This window comes from Epinephelus moara, chromosome 9 (assembly GCF_006386435.1).
Source record: "Epinephelus moara isolate mb chromosome 9, YSFRI_EMoa_1.0, whole genome shotgun sequence".
NCBI lineage: Eukaryota > Metazoa > Chordata > Actinopteri > Perciformes > Serranidae > Epinephelus > Epinephelus moara.
The window spans coordinates 13,093,162-13,112,579 of record NC_065514.1 but is presented as its reverse complement, the minus strand read 5'-3'; the positions used below and the strand labels follow the sequence as shown (position 1 = coordinate 13,112,579).

The 19,418-nt window shown below is 39.4% G+C and overlaps 3 protein-coding genes and 1 pseudogene across 6 annotated transcripts in view; all 4 read right to left on the bottom strand.

Moving 5' to 3' along the window:
- Positions 1-452: 452 nt before the first annotated feature.
- LOC126395101 (uncharacterized) overlaps positions 453-19,418 on the bottom strand; it is a 64,069-nt pseudogene continuing 45,103 nt past the window's right edge.
- LOC126395113 (zinc finger protein 260-like) lies at positions 9,691-12,208 on the bottom strand. The gene is made up of 2 exons (XM_050052301.1): positions 11,926-12,208; positions 9,691-11,769 (listed from the first exon to the last, which is right to left on the bottom strand). Exons 1-2 carry the CDS (start codon positions 12,095-12,097, stop codon positions 10,418-10,420), a joined length of 1,524 nt encoding a protein of 507 aa, XP_049908258.1. The 5' UTR covers positions 12,098-12,208; the 3' UTR covers positions 9,691-10,417.
- LOC126395114 (zinc finger protein OZF-like) overlaps positions 12,841-19,418 on the bottom strand; it is an 18,103-nt gene continuing 11,525 nt past the window's right edge. Inside the window, exons 1-3 of one of the 4 annotated variants that reach the window (XM_050052305.1) lie at positions 16,632-16,911; positions 16,287-16,330; positions 12,841-15,004 (exon numbers count right to left, since the gene is read on the bottom strand). In XM_050052305.1, coding sequence (XP_049908262.1) covers positions 13,805-15,004; positions 16,287-16,330; positions 16,632-16,803 — 1,416 coding nt within the window. In that variant the 5' untranslated portion in view covers positions 16,804-16,911 and the 3' untranslated portion in view covers positions 12,841-13,804. Of the gene's footprint in view, positions 15,005-16,286; positions 16,331-16,631; positions 16,912-19,418 lie in introns of those variants that run through there. The other 3 variants (XM_050052306.1, XM_050052304.1, XM_050052303.1) reach the window with 3 other exon arrangements.
- LOC126395118 (zinc finger protein 239-like) overlaps positions 17,583-19,418 on the bottom strand; it is a 6,055-nt gene continuing 4,219 nt past the window's right edge. The window contains exon 2 of the mRNA XM_050052312.1: positions 17,583-17,814. The gene's annotated coding sequence lies outside the window, so the exon portion shown is untranslated. The remainder of the gene's footprint in view (positions 17,815-19,418) is intronic.

The window sequence follows — 19,418 nt, the reverse complement described above, 5'->3', positions numbered from 1 at the left end:
TGTCATGATTTGGGACGACATACTATACTATGACATTTTTTCATGATTTGGGACGACATGCTATACTATGACATTTTTTCATGATTTTGGACGACATGCATATACTATGGCTTTTTTTCATGATTTGGGACAACATACTACACTGTGACGCTTTTTTTCATGGGTTTTGATAACATACTATACTATAACTTTTCATCACGTTTTTTTATGGCACACTATACTTATGACTTTTTCATCACATTTTTTATGTCATCATTTACACTGACTTTTTTTAATCATACTTTTATTTCTTAATATGCTATGACTTCTTAACATGGTTATCATGGCATACTATGACTTTTTGTCATTGTGTTCCTAACCCTTTTTTATTTCTATTTTTATGGCATACTATGACTGATTTTTTTTTGGCAAATTTTTTATGCCATACTATACTATGACTTTTTTTTAATCATTTTTATTTCCCAAAGTATTATGGAGTGGACTGATGTACATTAAGTAAGATTACCTTTGTGGCAGAGGGCTCAAAAATGTCTACATGAAGATCCACTCCACTGAAGGTCCATTAGTTTCCTCGTGAGGGTGCACACGTGAGGATTCATACCTCCACGCTGCTTCTTTGCCTTGGAACCTTTCTCTGGATTAATGCCCACAAAGCATCTGAAAAAATTTTTAAAAAACAAAAACAAAAAAACAGTACATTAGGTTCGTATGTTTGCTTGTGCAAATTGTGATAGTGACTATACCATTTAAGTCAGGCATGACCAAAGTCTAACCAGAGGGCCAATATTAGCCCATGGGCTGATTTTAAATAGCCTGTGGTTTGCTATTCAAAATATACAAAACATAATACAGGTTGTTCAAGCAAGTTAAATTTGCATGTTTTTCCATTCGCCTTACAGTGGCAACACTATCATACAGTTTGTAGACATGCACCAAGTAGGAACTACATACAAGGAGCTAATGTATTTTCATAAACAGATGGTGAATAAGCAAATGACTGGTTAACCAGCAGCAGTCATTTCCTGCTAGGTACTAGACATGGCCACAGCAAAGAAGCATTAGGTCGACAGCGAGGGCCACCACTTTCAGGGCCGGTGGAAAAGTTGCATTTTTTTTTCCACTGAGAAATGAAACGGTTTGCGTTTGTCTCACTTGTATGTGTGTGAACCCATATCATGGAAGAAGCACTTGGCCCGTAGGTATTTTCCCATTATCTAATTTGGCCCCCATTAGAAAGTTTGGACACCCCTGGTTTAAGTGATGTCGCTGTAAAATTGTGGCACACAAGTGTATTACTGTATCAGTTTTTCATTCATTTAGTTGGACAGTTACTGAGAGTTGACTTGGGTAAAATCTGGCAACTATCAAGAATAAGAACTATGACTTTTAGTTGACTGTGATTTACTTTGTCAAAGACAGCCCTCGCACATCTTCCGAAACATCATTTAGTAAATACTATCAATAACATATTACCCAGGAAAATCTGAGTGTATTGTGGTCTTAAAAACATAGATCCTGTCAAAGCCTACAAGCAAGTAGCACTTTGTGTCTTGCTGCGTTTTACGGTACCTTTGGATGAACTCGAGGGTGCACGAGGCCTCCTCGGGATACTGCAGGTTGAAGTTGTAGTAACTAACGAAGAGAGCAGCGATCCCATTGACAAAGTTGGCTTGTGGTCCCATGACCACTTGGCCTTCGATTGAAAGCATCCAGGCCCTTGGCTTCATCACCTCACCTGAGACAAACATAATAAAGATTCAGCTGGTTTTCTTTCCTGTTGCAGTGTTTTGGTGCAAAGTGGTTTTATATTATCCCAATATATCAACACAGGATTTCTTTTAGGCTACATCAGGTTAATATAAGAGGGATTGTCTCTTTTTTTGATGGTACCGAAAGTGACACAATGTGATTTTAAAATCCTGTGCTATACCATATTACTCTGATACTAAGCCAAGCTTGCTTCCGTACTTTATTAGGGTTTAAACTATTTCCCCAGTAAGTACTGTAATGACTGGGGGAAAATATAAACTAACACAAACATCATGAAAGAAAAAGGAAGACATGCCTTTAAAATACCTGATACAATCAACCGAGGGGTGCTGGGTAAGTTGAGGGTCCTCTGGATATCGGCAGCTGTGGCTGACAGCTGGAAAATAAGAGTTCAAGCATACCTTCAATTATTTCTTTGACTTAAAAAGTGGCCAGAAGGCATCTAATCAATTGAACATATAACTGTTATGCTAAATAGTCCTTACTGACGGCTTGTTAAACTAGAAAGTTCTGTGCTTATTTCACAAAATGTCCTCATTTCAAATTGGAAATCTTAGTAAGAGTGCTGCAGGGATCACATTGTTTTGTGGGCTAACACAGAAGTTAGCATTGATCTGGTTCCCTTGTCAAAAAGACCATAGGATTTTGAATGACTGCAGAAAATAAGACATTTGGCAAATAAGAGTTCATGATGTTTACAAGTTTTGTTCAGCAAGATAATCTTGCAAATTATGATTTTTGAAGCGTGAATGCAATCACCAGAAGTAAAAGCTAACATTAGGCTATAAACAAACCCTACGGTTGCAGGACTAACATCGACACCACATGACATTCTGTAGTTTCATTAAGCCACGAAGCAATCGCCTATTTTAAGACGTGTAAAAGCTTCAAAATATGTTTTATGTCGTGGAACAAAATGTGAAAGTCTCTTAAGCTTGTGTTAACCACAGACCTTATTTCAGAAATCTAACCGAGAACCCATTCAAAAAAAAATTCACTGACTTCAAGACAAGGAAACTGGGAGTGGTAAAATGCTAACTCATTCCTGGGTTTAAGGACTCATTCCTGCAACACTTTTAAAATACAATATTTCAATGCTATCATAAATATCACATTGTGTGTATAGAAAACAAAGTCTGCAAGTAAGCAATGGGGATAGAATTAGGCCCTGATCACACAGAAAGTCTTTTAGCAGCTGGAGGCACCGTTTTTTAATTGTGTTTAATGAGAATGAAGCTTCTTGCTCGCGTGTATTTGCGTTGCGATGCGCCTCATATTTCTGTGCTCTAAGCACCTGGCGTTTTTGCCAGAGCACTCTGAACTCCTCAAATTCAAAAAACTCAGAGCAGTAAAAAAAGCCTCACATCATTTCATTTTTTCCCATTGTCCAATCGGATGATTTGAGAGGCGGGCCTTCTGTGGTGGTCACAACAACAAGTTTTACAGTTCGTAAACAGTGGAGGAGAAACTGGTGGTAGCTGTTGCTGGATACCCAGAGCTATACGGCCCAACAATAGACTGTAGGTTGTCACACTGCCCCTGAGTCATCTTAAAATATGCCTGGAAACAGCCATCATGGAGGAGAAGCTCCTGGACCAACTGGTGGTGCCATCATGGAGGAGAAGCTCCTGGACCAACTGGTGGTACTCCCCATGACCCACCCTCTTTTATAGGGTCTCATGTACCCACACAGATCTCTGTTTCCCTGTGCCCAACAAACTATTTACTGACAGCCTCTCACCCTCAACCAGAGCTACAGCAAGTACCCTCTGCCTGAACATTTTAGGAACTAGATACTAATTACTGTCACGTAACTGAAATAAATAAATAATTGATAGATTACACAGGAAGGTTAGAATAAGGAGGTGAGTCCATGGTTGCCTGGCAACAATAAAAAGACACAGCTGCAGCAAGCATATTTTCACCAGTGGCATTCAATTTGCGTTCTGCAACCTGCAAAACGCTTTCTGTGTGATCGCGGCCTTAGTCTGCAAGAGGCCCAGCATTTGAGAGTGAACCTACGTCAGCCTGAACGATGATCGCATCCCTTGCTTCTTTGAAGTAGGCCAGCAGGAGAAGTATAATGCACATGGCCTTGTCTTGACTTGTGTTTGGCTCATACTTAGCAAGGACCTCTTGAACTCCCGCGTTCTTGTTGAGTTTGAGGCAGAACTTTAGGATTAGATCGTCTTTTCGCTCTATGGCCTCTGGTAGCTTGGCGAGGATGGAGATGTCTGTCAGTTGAAGGAAATGGGAGAACATGCCCCTCTGAGTAAACAGATAAGGCCATTCTTTTTTTACATCCAATATGGCGGGTGGAGGTATCATGTTTAGGTATCGGCGAAGTATTGCGTACGTTTTTTCAAGCAACTTCACTGCCTTTTCTGTCCCGTCCATTCCTTCCTCTGAGTGGAGGGTCACCATTTGCCTCCTCGTGTCCTCTAGTGTCACCTCCGTTTCCCCTGGTGGGAGGTTTAAAGGTTCCCACCTCACACAGCCGTACTGGTCCACTGGGCTTCTTGATAGTTTTTCTCCCTGGGACTTGGAACCTCTCTCTCGTCTCCGCCGTGCACGTGCTGTTGCGGTTCTTGTACTCCACTCTTGCTTTTATTTGCATGAGGAGGGAGCTGCAGCCATCTCCCACAAACTCTGCATTTTGATCAACATCAGCGAAACTTCTTGGAAACTCTCTAATGATACCCCGAATTATATTATGGCAAACAGCTCTTGATGGATTGAGATCATGTTCACGCATCTGATCCACCACGACCTTTACCATCTGTCTTCTGTCTTGTGGTGATGGTCTTTTGAGACCAAGCACTGCTCTCCGGATCCCTGCTGGCATTCTGTCCCAGTCGACTCTGAAGTTGGTATGCCATGGTCTGCTGGGAAGAGCGGTTACAGTCATTTCCTGCGTGCTTTGAGTACTCAGGGTTGGGATACTCAGGGTGAATGGGGAGTTCATGGAAAGGGGAAGGGAGGCAACAGCGTCTGAATCTGAGTTGACTGGGCTGTGTTCTGGGAGAAAAAACACACACAGACATGAAATTAAACAAATAACACACATAATCACAGAGATAAGGGCAGACTAAATAGTAGGGGTGGGAATCACTGGGGAACTCACGATTTAATTACACTTATTTCTATTCAATTATCAAATAATTCTTGATGTATCACAATTGTTTATTTAACATGTGAATTCTGATTATTTCTACCACAAAGTATCATTGTTACACTTTGTGTTTAAAATGTCAGTCAATAGGATTTATTCCAGTTAAAGTTGGAGGGGCTAGAAATTAGCATACAGTGCCAGAAAAAAACATTAATAACACAGAAACCTGCTCTAACTGTTAAATTATGTGCACTGATGCAGAACTGGAAGAAGGCAGGGCCATGATTTTAGTGATAATTATTTCTTCCACCCCTACTTACTAGTGAAAATAAATATATAAACCAATACATTTCATTTTTACTTTTTCAGAACCAAATAGAGTTTAGACATATTTAGCCTGTGTTATTTTAGAGCTTCCCTTTGTTTAAACGCAAGAAAAAAATTCAAGTAAATTGAATTTGATCCATCCTTATATCAAGAATGCAGTGTTTCATTAATGTGCACATATTCACATAATGTATCATACAGACCAATTCATTTTAATGTGTCTATTCTGTTGGTTTCAGTCATATATAATGTGTATATAATATTTTATTCAAATCATGAGCCAAAGTATTCAAAATCTAATTGTGAGAGTCATGCAAATACCCAACCCTACTCAACAGCACTGTTGTGTAGGAACCTTTAACTAGCCTTTTAAATTTCTGAAGGACAAGTACAAAGGCAGAGGGAAAGCACTGGTGACTATAGATACTAGGGCTGGGTATCCCCACTGAGTTCTTAAATCGATCGATTCGATTTCAATTCACAAGGTCCTGATTCAATAACGATTGGATTGGGGATATTTCAATTACAATAAAAAAAAAAAGAATAAATTGAGAACAGGATTTTATAACTAAATGTTCTTTCTTAAGCAGCAACAGTAATATTAAAACAGCAATGTCACACTATCAACACTATCTCACTGGAAACAAATCTAAAATGTCAATAAAGTAAATAATATTCCTGACATCACAACACCGAGTGAAGTTTAGAAAGAATAAAGAATCAGTCAGTAACAGTCCTCCTGTCCTCTCTGCTCCTCCTTCTGCTGCTGAGGAGAGTCACCGCCTGGGAAATTTGAAGATACGAACCAAACTGTGCTAAACCGTAAAAAGTAAGCTAACAGTTACAGATAAAAGATTCGGTAACATCGGAGTTTCTCAATACTACAGTCGTTAATGAATAAGCGTCAGGGCCCATTTACTACGGACAAAACTAAGAGGGTTAAAGCTTCACAAATCCGTGGGGGAAAAACTTATATTAAAAGATTGATCTCAGATTTTAAAAATCGATATTGGGTCATTCATATGAAGATCAATTTGAATTGGATGAATCGATTATTTTAACCCAGCCGTAATAGAGATATAATGAAGTGGTTTCACACACATGGATTACGTCTAGTCCCAGATTAGGGATCAGTTAAATAGTCCAGTCCAGTTTGGGGATGTAAAAGGAAGAAATGAAAATGAATTCGAGCTCTGTTTTCTAATCTAAATAAACATCTACAGATAATTTATTACCCTGTTCATTATCATTCTGTTTCACCTTTATGCTTCCAGTCGTTCACAAGTTTTCGGCTCTGGAGTGGTGTGAGGTACTTCTCAAGATCATTCTCTTGGAGAAACTGCATGTCATTTTTTCTCTCAATGCCAAGTTCCTCTAAGCACTCCAGCAGAGATGTCAACGTCTCATCGGTGAGGAACGGAAGAGATGATAAGACTGCATCTTGAATTTCCTGCCAATTCATTCTCTGGAAAAAAATAAATAAATAAAAAACTAGGAACAATAATCATACACTTGTATGTCATATCTGTCAGAGACCTGAATATATATATATATATATATATTGTTTATTGTTACTAAAACCCTTTTTAAGAGTTTTAAGAGATATATGTGCAGAGGATCATGGACAGTAAGGACGATATGTCGATAAATACTGTCATTTGATATGATGATTTATTGTGACTTAGTTTATGTTTAAAAAAAAATTTTGATCAAACTTTTAGAGACAACACATATTGAAAAGGATATATTTATTATTATTTTATTTATGAAGACAAAGACAAGTATTTCCTGCTCCCCACTTCTAGGGCTGTCGCAAATTAGTTAATCGAACAGTTTGATTAAAAAAAAAAATTGACACCAGATTATTGCCATGAAGCTTCAAAATATTTTACTGGAAGCAATGCACTCCAAACTCTGCTGGAAATACAAAAGAAACATTTAATTCAGAAGCCCTGAGACTTAAAACTTTAGACTTTATTATAATTAATTCTCCTTTTTTTCGTCATCCAATTAATCATCAGAATAATCAAAAGAATATTACATTATTAAATTAGTCAGTGACAGCCTTACTATGCACCATCCTGGCTGAAATGTGCATAGGGCCGGGCGATATGACATCAAATTAATATCAGGGTTAATTTAACATTTTCTCTCGTTTACAATTAATAATTTTTTTTATTTTTGCCTGCACAGTTTACTGGGGTTTGTAGTGTAAAAATGTTCAACTATAAAAGCTGGGATATTTTTTCCTTATGAATGAGTGCATAATCTATCTTAGTGATTTTTAAAATAATTGAAGGAAACATGGATAGTGTCCCTCAACTGCACAGAGGTGTGCTTCTCTGAGACATAGTAAACAGAAACATGTTGAACAATCATCAATTTCATTTTTCAAATTTGAAGTTCTTCACAATTGTTCCCAAGCAAAACAAGCATTCCCTTCACTGTCACTTAATCAGCAGCCAGTGTATTTTTCTGACTCAAATTTTCAACTGGCCACAGATGCCCCAATTCTGTTATTATGGTCATTCACATAAAACTTAGTCCATTTTTCTCTCTTGAATACATGGTGTCAACAGGTTGCCTGCACTTAAGTACACCTGGAGAAGCCGGTGTCTTTCTGCAAGCATTTTGCACAAATGGTTTAAGTTGAGCAATATAATGGCACACTGCTTAATGAATGTACATGTTACATGTTCAGCGAATGCTAGTAAGCTAGCCATGCACTTGCTGGCTTGCTCCCAGCCCTAATTTTTCTACATTTTGTTACACAGAATTAAATGTTTGCAGTTGCATAACACAATGCTGATAATGGCTGTGCGTGTGCTGTTGATTTCCGCACCAGAAAGGCTTTGTTAAATGTTTGTTCCACATGTTGTCATTGCAAGAAAACCTCATAATTCCGCTTTTGTGATTTGTCATATTTTGTTTGAGATAAAAACGTTTGTGTCTTTCACAGGAAAATAGAGTAAACTTATTGTTTTTCATTCCTAAATTGTTGATAAATTTGCATGACAGCCAAGGCAGTAAGTTTCATTTGAACACTGGGGGGGGCGCATAAGAAACAGTGGACTGGGGGTCATCCACTAGAAAATTTCGAGCACCTGACACTCAGTTTCCTGCATTCTGGTGAATGGTATGCACAGATCTGTACCTTTTGTACATCATATTAAGGTGTACATGTCTTATAAGTTCTGTGGTACTCCCATATCACACTACAAAGAATAAAGTATAAAGAGAGAACCAGAGTAAGAGCAAGTTACACTCACCGTTACATGGACTGCCTCCTCTTCCTCTTTAATTTCTGGAGGCTCTGGCTCCTCTTGGTCCACACTGAAGTCCCTCTCCCCAATACAGAGCTGTTGGTCAGTGACGACCTCCTCCTCCTTACAGACATGTTGCTGTGGGAGCTCTGGAGGGACTGAAATCAAAAATAGGATACTACTGTGGTTAAAGAAAATACAGACATGACAGCAAGTAAATACAGATATGTATTTAAACTATTATAATCCCTGGGTAGTTTACATACCTGTCGTTTGTAACGTCATTTCAGGTTTCCAACTTTCCAACAGTCTGCGCTGACGGTCGATTTCTTCTTCATACTCGACGATAGTTTTCTCAAAAACTCCGAATATTTCTTCAGCAGCAGCAGTTAGTCTCTCGTTAATAAACCCTCTCAAATACTGAACTGAAGACATTGTTGTTTACTAACGAATAGAATAATTTTCTGCGGTACGAGAAAAATGTCCTCCTCCAACTGACTACTTCACCATATTCGAACAGCGAACGCTATCGGCGCGTGTTTTGTTTACTTCCGCTGACGTCAGAATTTTAAGTTCCGGCAGCGGAAGTGAATTAGCCGTTCGGTTATTTTAAAGATTTTAAATAAATAAAAACATTTTAGCAGAGGTGAAATGGCCTATTTAACACGGGTAAGTAAAACTAGCAATAACGTGTCAAATTAATGTCGTACAAATGTAATTTAAAATATGTAACTTGAAAGAACTCCTGCACAATGGCTCCCCCGTGAGGCCAAGGTGTGTCAATGGCATTTTTGTAGCTGCTAGTCAAAGTGGAGCTAATTATTATTATCATTATTATTATTATTATGCCTGGTTTAAGAAGGCATCATGGTAAATTCAATTTTATTTTATTTTATTTATAAAGCTTTACAGTATACGACATCCCTCTGTTCTTGGATCCTCACAGCAGATAAGGATAAACTCCTCACAAAAATCCTTTAAAGGGGAAAAAATTAGCTCATTGTAAGTTTTTGTACAATAAAATCTAGTCTCGCGTAGCCAGCTCTATCTCCACACTTCATTTTAGCCCTGTGTAGTAAAAATCTCTATCAGCAAAATATCCCTGGCTGTCAAGAAGTCGTACCCTGAAAATTAAATTTATCTTTAACAATGCAGTAAAGTAGAACTATATGTAGTAGAAAGGAAAGTACTCAAAGAATACCTCAAAGGTGATGTTTTTTTCTAACAAAGCTTTATTGTTAGAAAACACAGCAGAACAAAAAACAGCAGTTTAGAGTCCACGTCCCTGAGGAAACTGACTGTTCTGTTAGTTACATCAAACTGATGCGATTACAAAATACGAAAATATATAAAATTAGATGACACGTTGCAGACCAAAAAAAAGATCCTAGTTGGCAGGATGACATGAGTGAGCCAACAGCAGTAGAGATAAAAAATAAAAACAATATTAATAACCAATCAAATATTTTTAAGAATCATGAACTACCTGTGCAACAAAGACTTTTCAATAACTTTGGGAGATTGTTGAAGAAACACTGTTGCCAACAGAAATATGAAGGAAAACAATGAGATCAGAGCAACAAAACTTGATGGCATTGCTGAAAATATACTACCTCAACATTATGTAAATTCCTCTCAATGGGGAACTGTATACATTCAGTAGCTATTGTAAAAGTTACACCCAACAGGAGTTTTAGCTCAGCAGTTCCTCCTGTGTATAGTGATCCTCAGATGTTCTTCCCAAATTTGTAATTTGAGTAAAACTTTTACTTCAACGCTGCAATTATGTGGCTCCTCTCTGTGAGTTCTTGTGTGCTTTAACCGGGAACCACAAGAGTTGAATTGTCTCCCACATATTTTGCAAAAAACAGATTACTTGCATGTATGCGGTCTCACATGGTTTGCCAAACACGAAGCACCGAAGCAAGCTTTCCCGCAGATTGTTTCAAAGGTCCGGCTTCTCACCACTGTGGTCTCTTCTCATGTGGGCTGACAAGTTCCTATTATGTACAAAATCTTTCCCACAGACGCTGCAACAATATGGCCTATTACCTGTGTGAACTCTCATGTGGACTATCAAGTTAAAGCGTCGACCGAAAGCTTTCCCACATGTTTTGCACGCGAACGGCTTCTCTCCTGTGTGAATCCTCAAGTGGGTTGTCAAGTCTATACTACGTCTGAAATCTTTTCCACAGGTGTTGCAACAATACGGCCTCTTCCCTGTGTGGGTTCTTATGTGGTCTGTCAAGTGGCTGCTACATCTGAACTCTTTCCCACATGTTTTGCAAGAATATGGCTTCTCGCCTGTGTGGGTTCTCATGTGAAATCTTAATGACGTTGCATGGTTGAATCGTTTCCCACAGGTGTTGCAAGAATATGGCTTCTCTCCTGTGTGGATTCTCATGTGGTCTGACAAGTAACTTTTACATCTGAATTCTTTCCCACATGTTTTGCAAGAACTTGGCCTCTCACTTGAATGGACCCTTAAATGACCATTCAATGAGGCCTTCTGAGTGAATGTCATCCCACAGTGGTCGCAAGTATGTGGCTTTTCACCTGTGTGGATTCTCACGTGTATCTGCAAATCTGACTCATTCTTGAAAGCTTCCCCACATGTGTCACATTTAAAAGACTTTTTACGTGTGCGTGTATGACATTCGCGGTGTTGATTCTGTTGTTTTGGCTTTGCCTTTCTAGTTGATCCTAAGTTCCCATGCTTGCCTCCTTCCTGATCTTGGCTCTTTTTTTCATGAGAGTTGTGAGACAGGAGCTGGTGGCCACTGTTTGATTCTGGGACCACAGCGCTTATAACCGGCATTTTTACTGAAGGCTCTTCTTCTGCTGCACTTTCAGTGTCATTATGATTGTTTGGTTCTGGTACCACAGAGGTTGCAACCTGCATTTTCACTGAAGACTCTTCCTCTGCTGCACTTACAGTGTCATTATGAGTGTTTGGTTCTGGTACCACAGAGGTTACAACCTGCATTTTCACTGAAGACTCTTCCTCTGCTGCACTTACAGTGTCATTATGGTTGAAGTTCAGAGTCTGATCTTCTTTGACATCTCCTTCCTCATCAGAAAGACTCAACATAAAGTCATCAGTCTCCTGCTTCAGCTCGAACTGCTCTCCCTCCTGACTGCTGCACAGTTCCTCCTCTTCCTCTTTCATCTGTGGAGGCTCTGGCTCCTCTCGGTCCACACTGGAGCTCCTCTCCTGAATGCCAGGCTGCTGGTCAGTGACAACCTCCTCCTCCTGCTCCTGCTGACAGACATGTTGCTGTGGGAGCTCTGGAGGGACTGAAAACAACACGAATAGGATACTACTGTGATGGTGAAGAAGAAAATGCAGACATGCGAGCTAAGTATTACCAGTAAGTATATCTAAACAACTGTGATTATATATAAGTCGAATTTCTCTGTTTTGTGGCATTAAAATAAAAAGGTTTCACACACCTATCCTGAGTAACGTTACTTCCGGTTTCCAAGCCTCATCCAACTGTTTGCGCTGACGGTCGATCTCTTCTTCGTAGTCGACAATAGTTTTTTGAAAAGCTCCGAATATTTCTTCAGCTGCAGCAGTTAGTCTCCTGCTGATAAACTCTCTCAAATACTGAGCTGAAGACATTGTTGCTTAATTACAAAGTGATATCACTGCCAACGTAACGACTGAGATATCTTCTTCTGGCTAACACACCCAAGTTGTTAGCGAACGCTACTGGCACTCGTTATGTTTACTTCCGCAATCCACCGGATGTCACAATCCTAACTTCCGGCAGTTGGGATTAGTTAGTTTTTCGTTCGTCTCGCTTCATGTCACAGGAAAATTAGTTTTTGTTTTGTTTTGTTTTGTTTTTAAATCTCTGAACAAATAAATTTAACTGATATCTTTTCAAGTAATTTAAAAAAATATATTTAAATAAAAACAGCAGTAGGAGTGTAAAGACTTGGCACAACTAAGTAAATGTAGAAATAACAGTGTTAAATACCCATATATTCAAATTGTTAAGAAACGTGTCAAATTAATACGTCAAAAATGTAATTTTAAGGCATGAAACCTGTTGCAAAATGATGTGTAAATATAATTTTTGTAGCAGTAAGTAGAGGTGGAGCAATTTATTTATTGCCTGGTTCACATACTGATTGATAGTTTATTAAGAGAGCATCATATTTAACACGCTCATTGAAAGTATTTGTAGGTAAAAATAAAGTCTTGCATAGCCAGACCTATCTGCACACTTCATTTTAGCACTCTGGAATAAAAACCTTAACAGGCAAAGTAACTGTGGTGCCCCAAAAAATTAAATTTGCTTGTAAAAACGCAGTATAGTAGAATCATTTAAAGCATAAAAGGAAAGCAAACAAAAAATAACTCAAAAGTTCTGATTATTTCTTTTATTGTAAGTGTTTTAAGCTTTTCTATTTGTGTGGAATACATGCAACCTTGGCCATCTGAGCACTATAAATACAGTACTTGAGTAGCCGACATGTTACATTTTCCACTATAGACATTCTTGGTCAATATGAGACAGCTTCACTGATCAAATTTACAAATGCTATCAAATCATTTAACTTAACCTCCAGTCGCTGAGTTGCAATATTAAAACATGTCCTGCATGTTATAACTTAACACTGATAAGAACTATTCTCACTATGACAACTTATTATACACTTAATTTAAGTCACACTCTGCTGCAGCCGCGATGAACATAATTTACTTCTCTAACTTAAGACGTCAGGGTGACTGGTTTTCTTAAATAATCATCTTACAAAGCTTTACTTTTAGAATATGCATTAGACAGAAAAACAGCATTCTCTTGCCCACGATCCTTAATATTATAACTTCTTATAATCTAAGCTTATGTAAGCATTAAAAGCACCAAGCAGTACACGATTTACTTTTGCTTTTGTGTCACTACTAAAACCCCAAACAACAAAAATTATATCAAGTAGATGCAATGACAAAATACATAACATTTTAATTAAATATGACATGTCCAGACAAAAAGGAAAAGACTCTAGTTGGCAGGGTGACAACATAAGTGACCAAACCCAAGGAGATCAGATCAATAAAACTTGATAGGATTGTTGAAAATGTACTACTTCAACATATTGTGACTTTTTGGGGATTGTATGCATTTAATGGCAGAGATGTAGCTATTGCAAAAATGTATTTCATACAGTTAGTGAGCATGACTCATCGGAGGTTTCAGTTCAGTGGTATCTCCTGATCCTCAGGTGTTTTTTTTCCAAGAACATGATTTGGGTAAAAGTTTTCCTTTAAGTGCTACAATTATTTGGCTCTTCACTTCTGAGTTCTCATGCAAAAGCAAATCTACTCGCCTGACTGCAATGCTATATGGTTTGCCGTAGTAGACCCATCAAAGCAGCTTTTCCCACAGGTCTTGCAATGGTCCGACTTCTCACCAGCGTGGGCTCTTTTCATGTGGACTACCATGTCACACTTACGCCTGTAATCTTTTCCACAGGTGCTGCAACAATACGGCTTCGCACCTGTATGGATATTTAAATGCATATTCAATACTGATGACCGACAGAACGTCTTCCCGCAGGTGTTGCAAGAATACGGCTTCTCACCTGTGTGGGTTCTCATGTGGCCTATCAAGCCTGAACTAAGTTTGAAAGCTCTCCCACATATTTTGCACGTAAACGGCGTCTCTCCCGTGTGAATTCTCATGTGGCCTATCAAGTGACTTTTGCGTCCGAAATCTTTTCCACAGGTGTTGCAAGAAAACGGCTTCACACCTGTGTGGATCCTCAAGTGGACATTCAAATTACTAAGAAGTCTGAAATCTTTTCCGCATGTTTTGCAAGAATATGGCTTCTCTCCTGTGTGAGTTCTCATGTGGACTTTCAAGTGACTGCTATATCCGAATTCTTTCCCACATGTCTTGCAAATAAATGGCTTCTCCCCTGTGTGTATTCTTATATGATTCTTCAATAATGATGGCTGAATGAATTTTTTCCCACAGGTGTTGCAAGAATATGGCCTCTCACCTGTGTGGGTTATCAGGTGTCTCTTTAAATCTGACCTATACTTAAAAGTTTTCCCACAAGTGTCACACTTTAAAGACGTTTTACCTGTGTGAGTATTACACTGAATTGTTGATATAAAAGGGTTAGATACATTGTAAGATGATCCTGAGTCACCGTGCTCGTCTCCTTCCTGATGTTGGCTCTCAGCTTCATGAGAGTTGTGAGAGAGGAGCTGGTGATCACTGTCTGCTTCTGGGACCACAGAGTTTTTAATAACAATGTAGTTTATAAAGTTTTCCTCCACCACATTTTGAGATTCACTGATACTAACGTTGAGAGACTCGTCTTCACTGTGGTCACTTTCTTCATAAGGAGGAATCAACATAAAGTCATCAGTTTCCTGCTTCACTTCAAGCTGCTCTCCCTCCTGACTGCTGCACAGTTCCTCCTCTTCCTCTTTAATCTGTGGAGGCTCTGGCTCCTCTTGGTCCACACTGGAGTTCCTCTCCTCAATACAGAGCTGCTGGTCAGCGACAGCCTCCTTCTTCTTCCAGACATGTTGCTGTGGGAGCTCTGGAGGGAATGAGAACAAGAGAAACAGGACAACCACTGTGATGGTAAATTACCAAATTACCAATTGCCTTAAATGACAGGACAATTTGAGGTATGAAAAGGGGACAGAGAGAGGGGACAACATGCAGCAAAGGGCTGGCGGCTGGAATCAAACCTGCAGCCACTGCACCCAAGGACACTGCCTTTGTACATGGAGCTCCCGCCCTACCTACTGCGCCACTTGGCACCCCTTACACATGTAGTCTTGGTAATCTGAGCACATCAGTGTTATCCATAAATACAGTACTTGAGTGGCTGACATGGAGTTACATTTATCCACTGCATACATGTTTGTTCAATAAGGCAGCTCCACTGAAACTACCAGTCTCAAATCAAACGTGAACCTAACCTCCAGGCACTGAGCTGCAATATTAAAACACCTCTTGCATGTTATAACTTCACAGTCTGAAAAGACCATGAAACAAGAACTGAATTGACTCACGTATTTTGCAAATACAATGCTTCTTGCTTGTATGCGATCTTGTAGGCTCTGTAGGAGACGCATGAAAGTGTTTTTTTCTGCAGGTCATGCAAAGGTACAGCTTCTCGCCTATGTGGGCTCCTCTCGTGTGAACGATCAAGACACTATTAGCTCTGAAATCGTTTCCACAGGTGTTGCAAGAATATGGCTTTTGTAACCTGTGTGGATTCTGATATGAGCCTACAATAGTGATGTCCTACAGAATCTTTTTTTGCAGGTGTTACCTGAATGTGGCTTCTAATGGGTGTGTTGTCAGGTGTCTCTTCAAAGCTGACTAACCTTTCCCACACGTGTCACATTTTAAAGATGTCTTACCTTTGTGACACTGATTTTGTTGTTCTGACTCTGCATTTATAGTTGATCCTGAGTCTCCATGCTTACCTTCTTTCTGATCTTGGCTCTCAGCTTCATGAGAGTTGTGAGAGAAGAGCTGGTAGTCACTGTTTGGGTCTGGTGAGACAGCGCTTTTAACACAAATGTAGTTTGGAAGGTTTCCCTCTAACACATTTGTGTCATCGATACTCCAGTTCACAGTCTGATCTTCACTGTGGGCACTTTCCTCATCAGTAGGAGTCAACATAAAGTCATCAGTCTCCTGCTTCACTTCAAGTTGCTCTCCCTCCTGACCGCTGCACAGTTCTTCCTCTTTAATCTCTGGAGGCTCTGGCTCCTCTTGCTCCACACTGGAGTTCCTCTCCTGAACACAGAGCTGCTGCTCAGCGACAACCTCCTTCTCCTTACAGACATGTTGCTGTGGGAGCTCTGGAGGAACTGAGAACAAAACGAATAGGATACTACTGTGATGGTGAAGAAGAAAATGCAGACATGCGAGCTAATTATTATCAGTATATACACTCAATGGCCACTTAATTAGGTACACCTGTTTAACTGCTTGTTGACACAAATAGCTAACAGGCAATCATGTGGCAGCAACTTGTAGACATGGTCAAGACGACCTGCTGAAGCAAAGTGTACCTAATAAAGTGGCCGGAGAGTGTATGCAAACAATTGGGATTATATGTAAATCAAATTGCCGTATTTTGAGTTGATAAAATAATTACATCTTACACACCTATTCTGAGTAATTTTATTTCAGGTTTCCAAGCTATATCCAACAGTCTGCGCTGACGGTCGATCTCTTCTTCGTACTCGACGATAGTTTTCTCTATAACTCCGAATATTTCTTCAGCAGCAGCAGTTAGTCTCTCGCTGATAAACAGTCTCAAATACTGAACTGAATACATTGTTGCTAAGCTATAAAATAAATGTTATGACCTAAAAACCTTCTCCCAGCTCACTCTGTAAATCCACATCGCTAACGCTGCTAACGTCTGTTTTGTTTACTTCCGCTTGATGTCACACTGTTTGAGTTCCGACACCGGAAGTGAGTTAACCTTTCGTTCCGTTTCACTTGATGTTGAACTTTGAACGTTTCGCTTCATTTCACATGGAAATAAAGTTATTTTCTCAATACTTCTACATTCCTGATGTGTTTTTCAGTTAGTTAAAACACATAACTTCAAATAAAAAAAATCAATGGCTGTGCAATGAAAGGACTTAACTTAGACAAGCAAAAGTAGCAGGGAGTGTTAAATACCCATGCATTCAAATTAATTAACGTCAAAAAATTGTGTTAAAAATGTGATTTTAAAGTATGAAACATGAATGCAAAATAGTCCTTGTCAGTGTTACTGAGGCCATAATGTGTTCATGGCACTGTGTAGCAGCTTGTTGAGGTGAAACAATTTTATTTTTATGTATTAATTATTTATATGCCTGGTTTATACACCGATAGACTCAAAAGGCATCATGATTAATAGGCGCATTCTAGGTTTTTGAGTGTAAAAACATAGCCTCCCATAGCCAGACTTATCTCCACACTTAGTTTTAGTGCTGTGTATAACAATCTCAAAGTAACCATCTCTGTCAAGTCAATGTCATGCTCTAAAAAGCACATTTGACGGTAAGAACAAAGTAATAAGAACTATATGTAACATGGAAAAAGTAGTCAAAGAATACCTTAAAAGTGATTTATTATTATTATTTTTAGTGTGACATTTTATTAGTGTGGAATGTACATGCAGTCTTACCCATCTGAGCACAATGTTATCCATGAATATTGTACTTGAGTAGCCTACTTGTAGTTACATTCCTCCACTGCACACATTGTTCAATATGAAGCAGCTCCACTGAAACCACCTAGTGGTATCAAATCCTAGTTAACCTGCAGCTGCTGTGCTGCAATATTAAATCACCTCCTGCGTGTCATCATCTTACAATCTGAAATTAACACCATTTTGTCACCCATGCTCCTTGGGGCACGTATCATTGCATTCATTGTTTGGGCTGATCCACTGACAGCACCATGTAGTTCAACATCTACAATTAGTGTCTCACCACTACAACACTAAACAGAAAAAGTACATCAAGTTCATGCAATTACAAAATACATTATTTGGCATTAAATGACTCAATGCAACCAAAAAATAAAATACTTGTGGGCATGATGACAACATAAATGATCTAACAGCAGTAGAGAGGACCCTCACAATCCTCTCATATATCTGATATAGTGTATAAAAATTGTTCAAAGAGTTAGTCAGTTAGTGCACACGTCTCCACAGGAGTTTCAGCTCCATGGTAGCTCCTGTGTGTACGGATCCTCAAGTGCTTTAATGAAGTACTAATTTGAGTACACATTTTCTTTAAGGTGCTGCAATTACGTGTCTCCTCACTTCTCTCAGGTCTTGTGTGTTTTGACAATGACACATAAACAGTAAACTGTCTCACATATTTCGCAGAGGCAAAGTCAATTGTCTGTATGCGATCTTGTGTGCTCTGCCAAATGAGGGGCGTCCAAAATATCTTTTCCTGTAGATCTTGCAAAAGTACAGCTTCTCCCTGCCTTTGCCTCTTCTCATGTGGACTAACAATTTGCCGTTATGTCTGAATTTTTTTCCACAGGTGTTGCTTGAAAATGGCTTCTGTCACCTGCATGGGTTCTTACATGAGTCTTCAATTCTATTGTCCGACAGAATCTTTTCCCGCACGTGTCGCAAGAATACGGCTTCTCACCTGTGTGAGTTCTCATGTGGCCTATCAGGTGACTACTCAGTCTGAAAGCTCTCCCACATGTTTTGCACACAAACGGCTTTTCACCTGTGTGAGTTCTCATGTGACCTATTAAGTGGCCACTAAGTCTGAAAGCTCTCCCACATGTTGTGCATGTAAATGGCTTCTCACCTGTGTGGGTTCTCATGTGGCCTGTCAAGTGACCACTGAGTCTGAAAGCCCTCCCACATGTTTTGCATGTGTACGGCTTCTCTCCTGTGTGAGTTCTGGTGTGGTCTATCAAGTGACTCCTTGATCTGAAATCTTTTCCACACGTTTTGCAAGAGTACGGCCTTTCGTCTGTGTGGATTCTTATGTGAGCGTTCAATACTGATGTCTGAGTGAATTTTTTCCCACAAATGTTGCAAGGATGTGGCTTCTCACCTGTGTGTGTTCTCAGGTGTCTCTTTAAATCAGACCTACATGTGAAAGCTTTCCCACACGTGTCACATTTGAAAGACTTTTTACCTGTGTCAGTATTATAGTGAATTGTTGATATAGTAGGGTTATATAAGTTGTTAATGTGACTGTTGCTGTTGTGATTCGATTCTGTTTGCTCTGCATTTCTAGTTGAACCTGAGTCTCCATGCTTGTCTCCTTTCTGATCTTGGCTCTCAGCTTCATGGGAGAGGAGCTGGTGGTCACTGTCTGGTTCTGGGACAACATAGCTTTTATCTGAAATGTACTGTAGAGGCATTTCCTCCACCATATTCTGAGTTTCAGTGATACTCCAGTTCACAGTCTGATC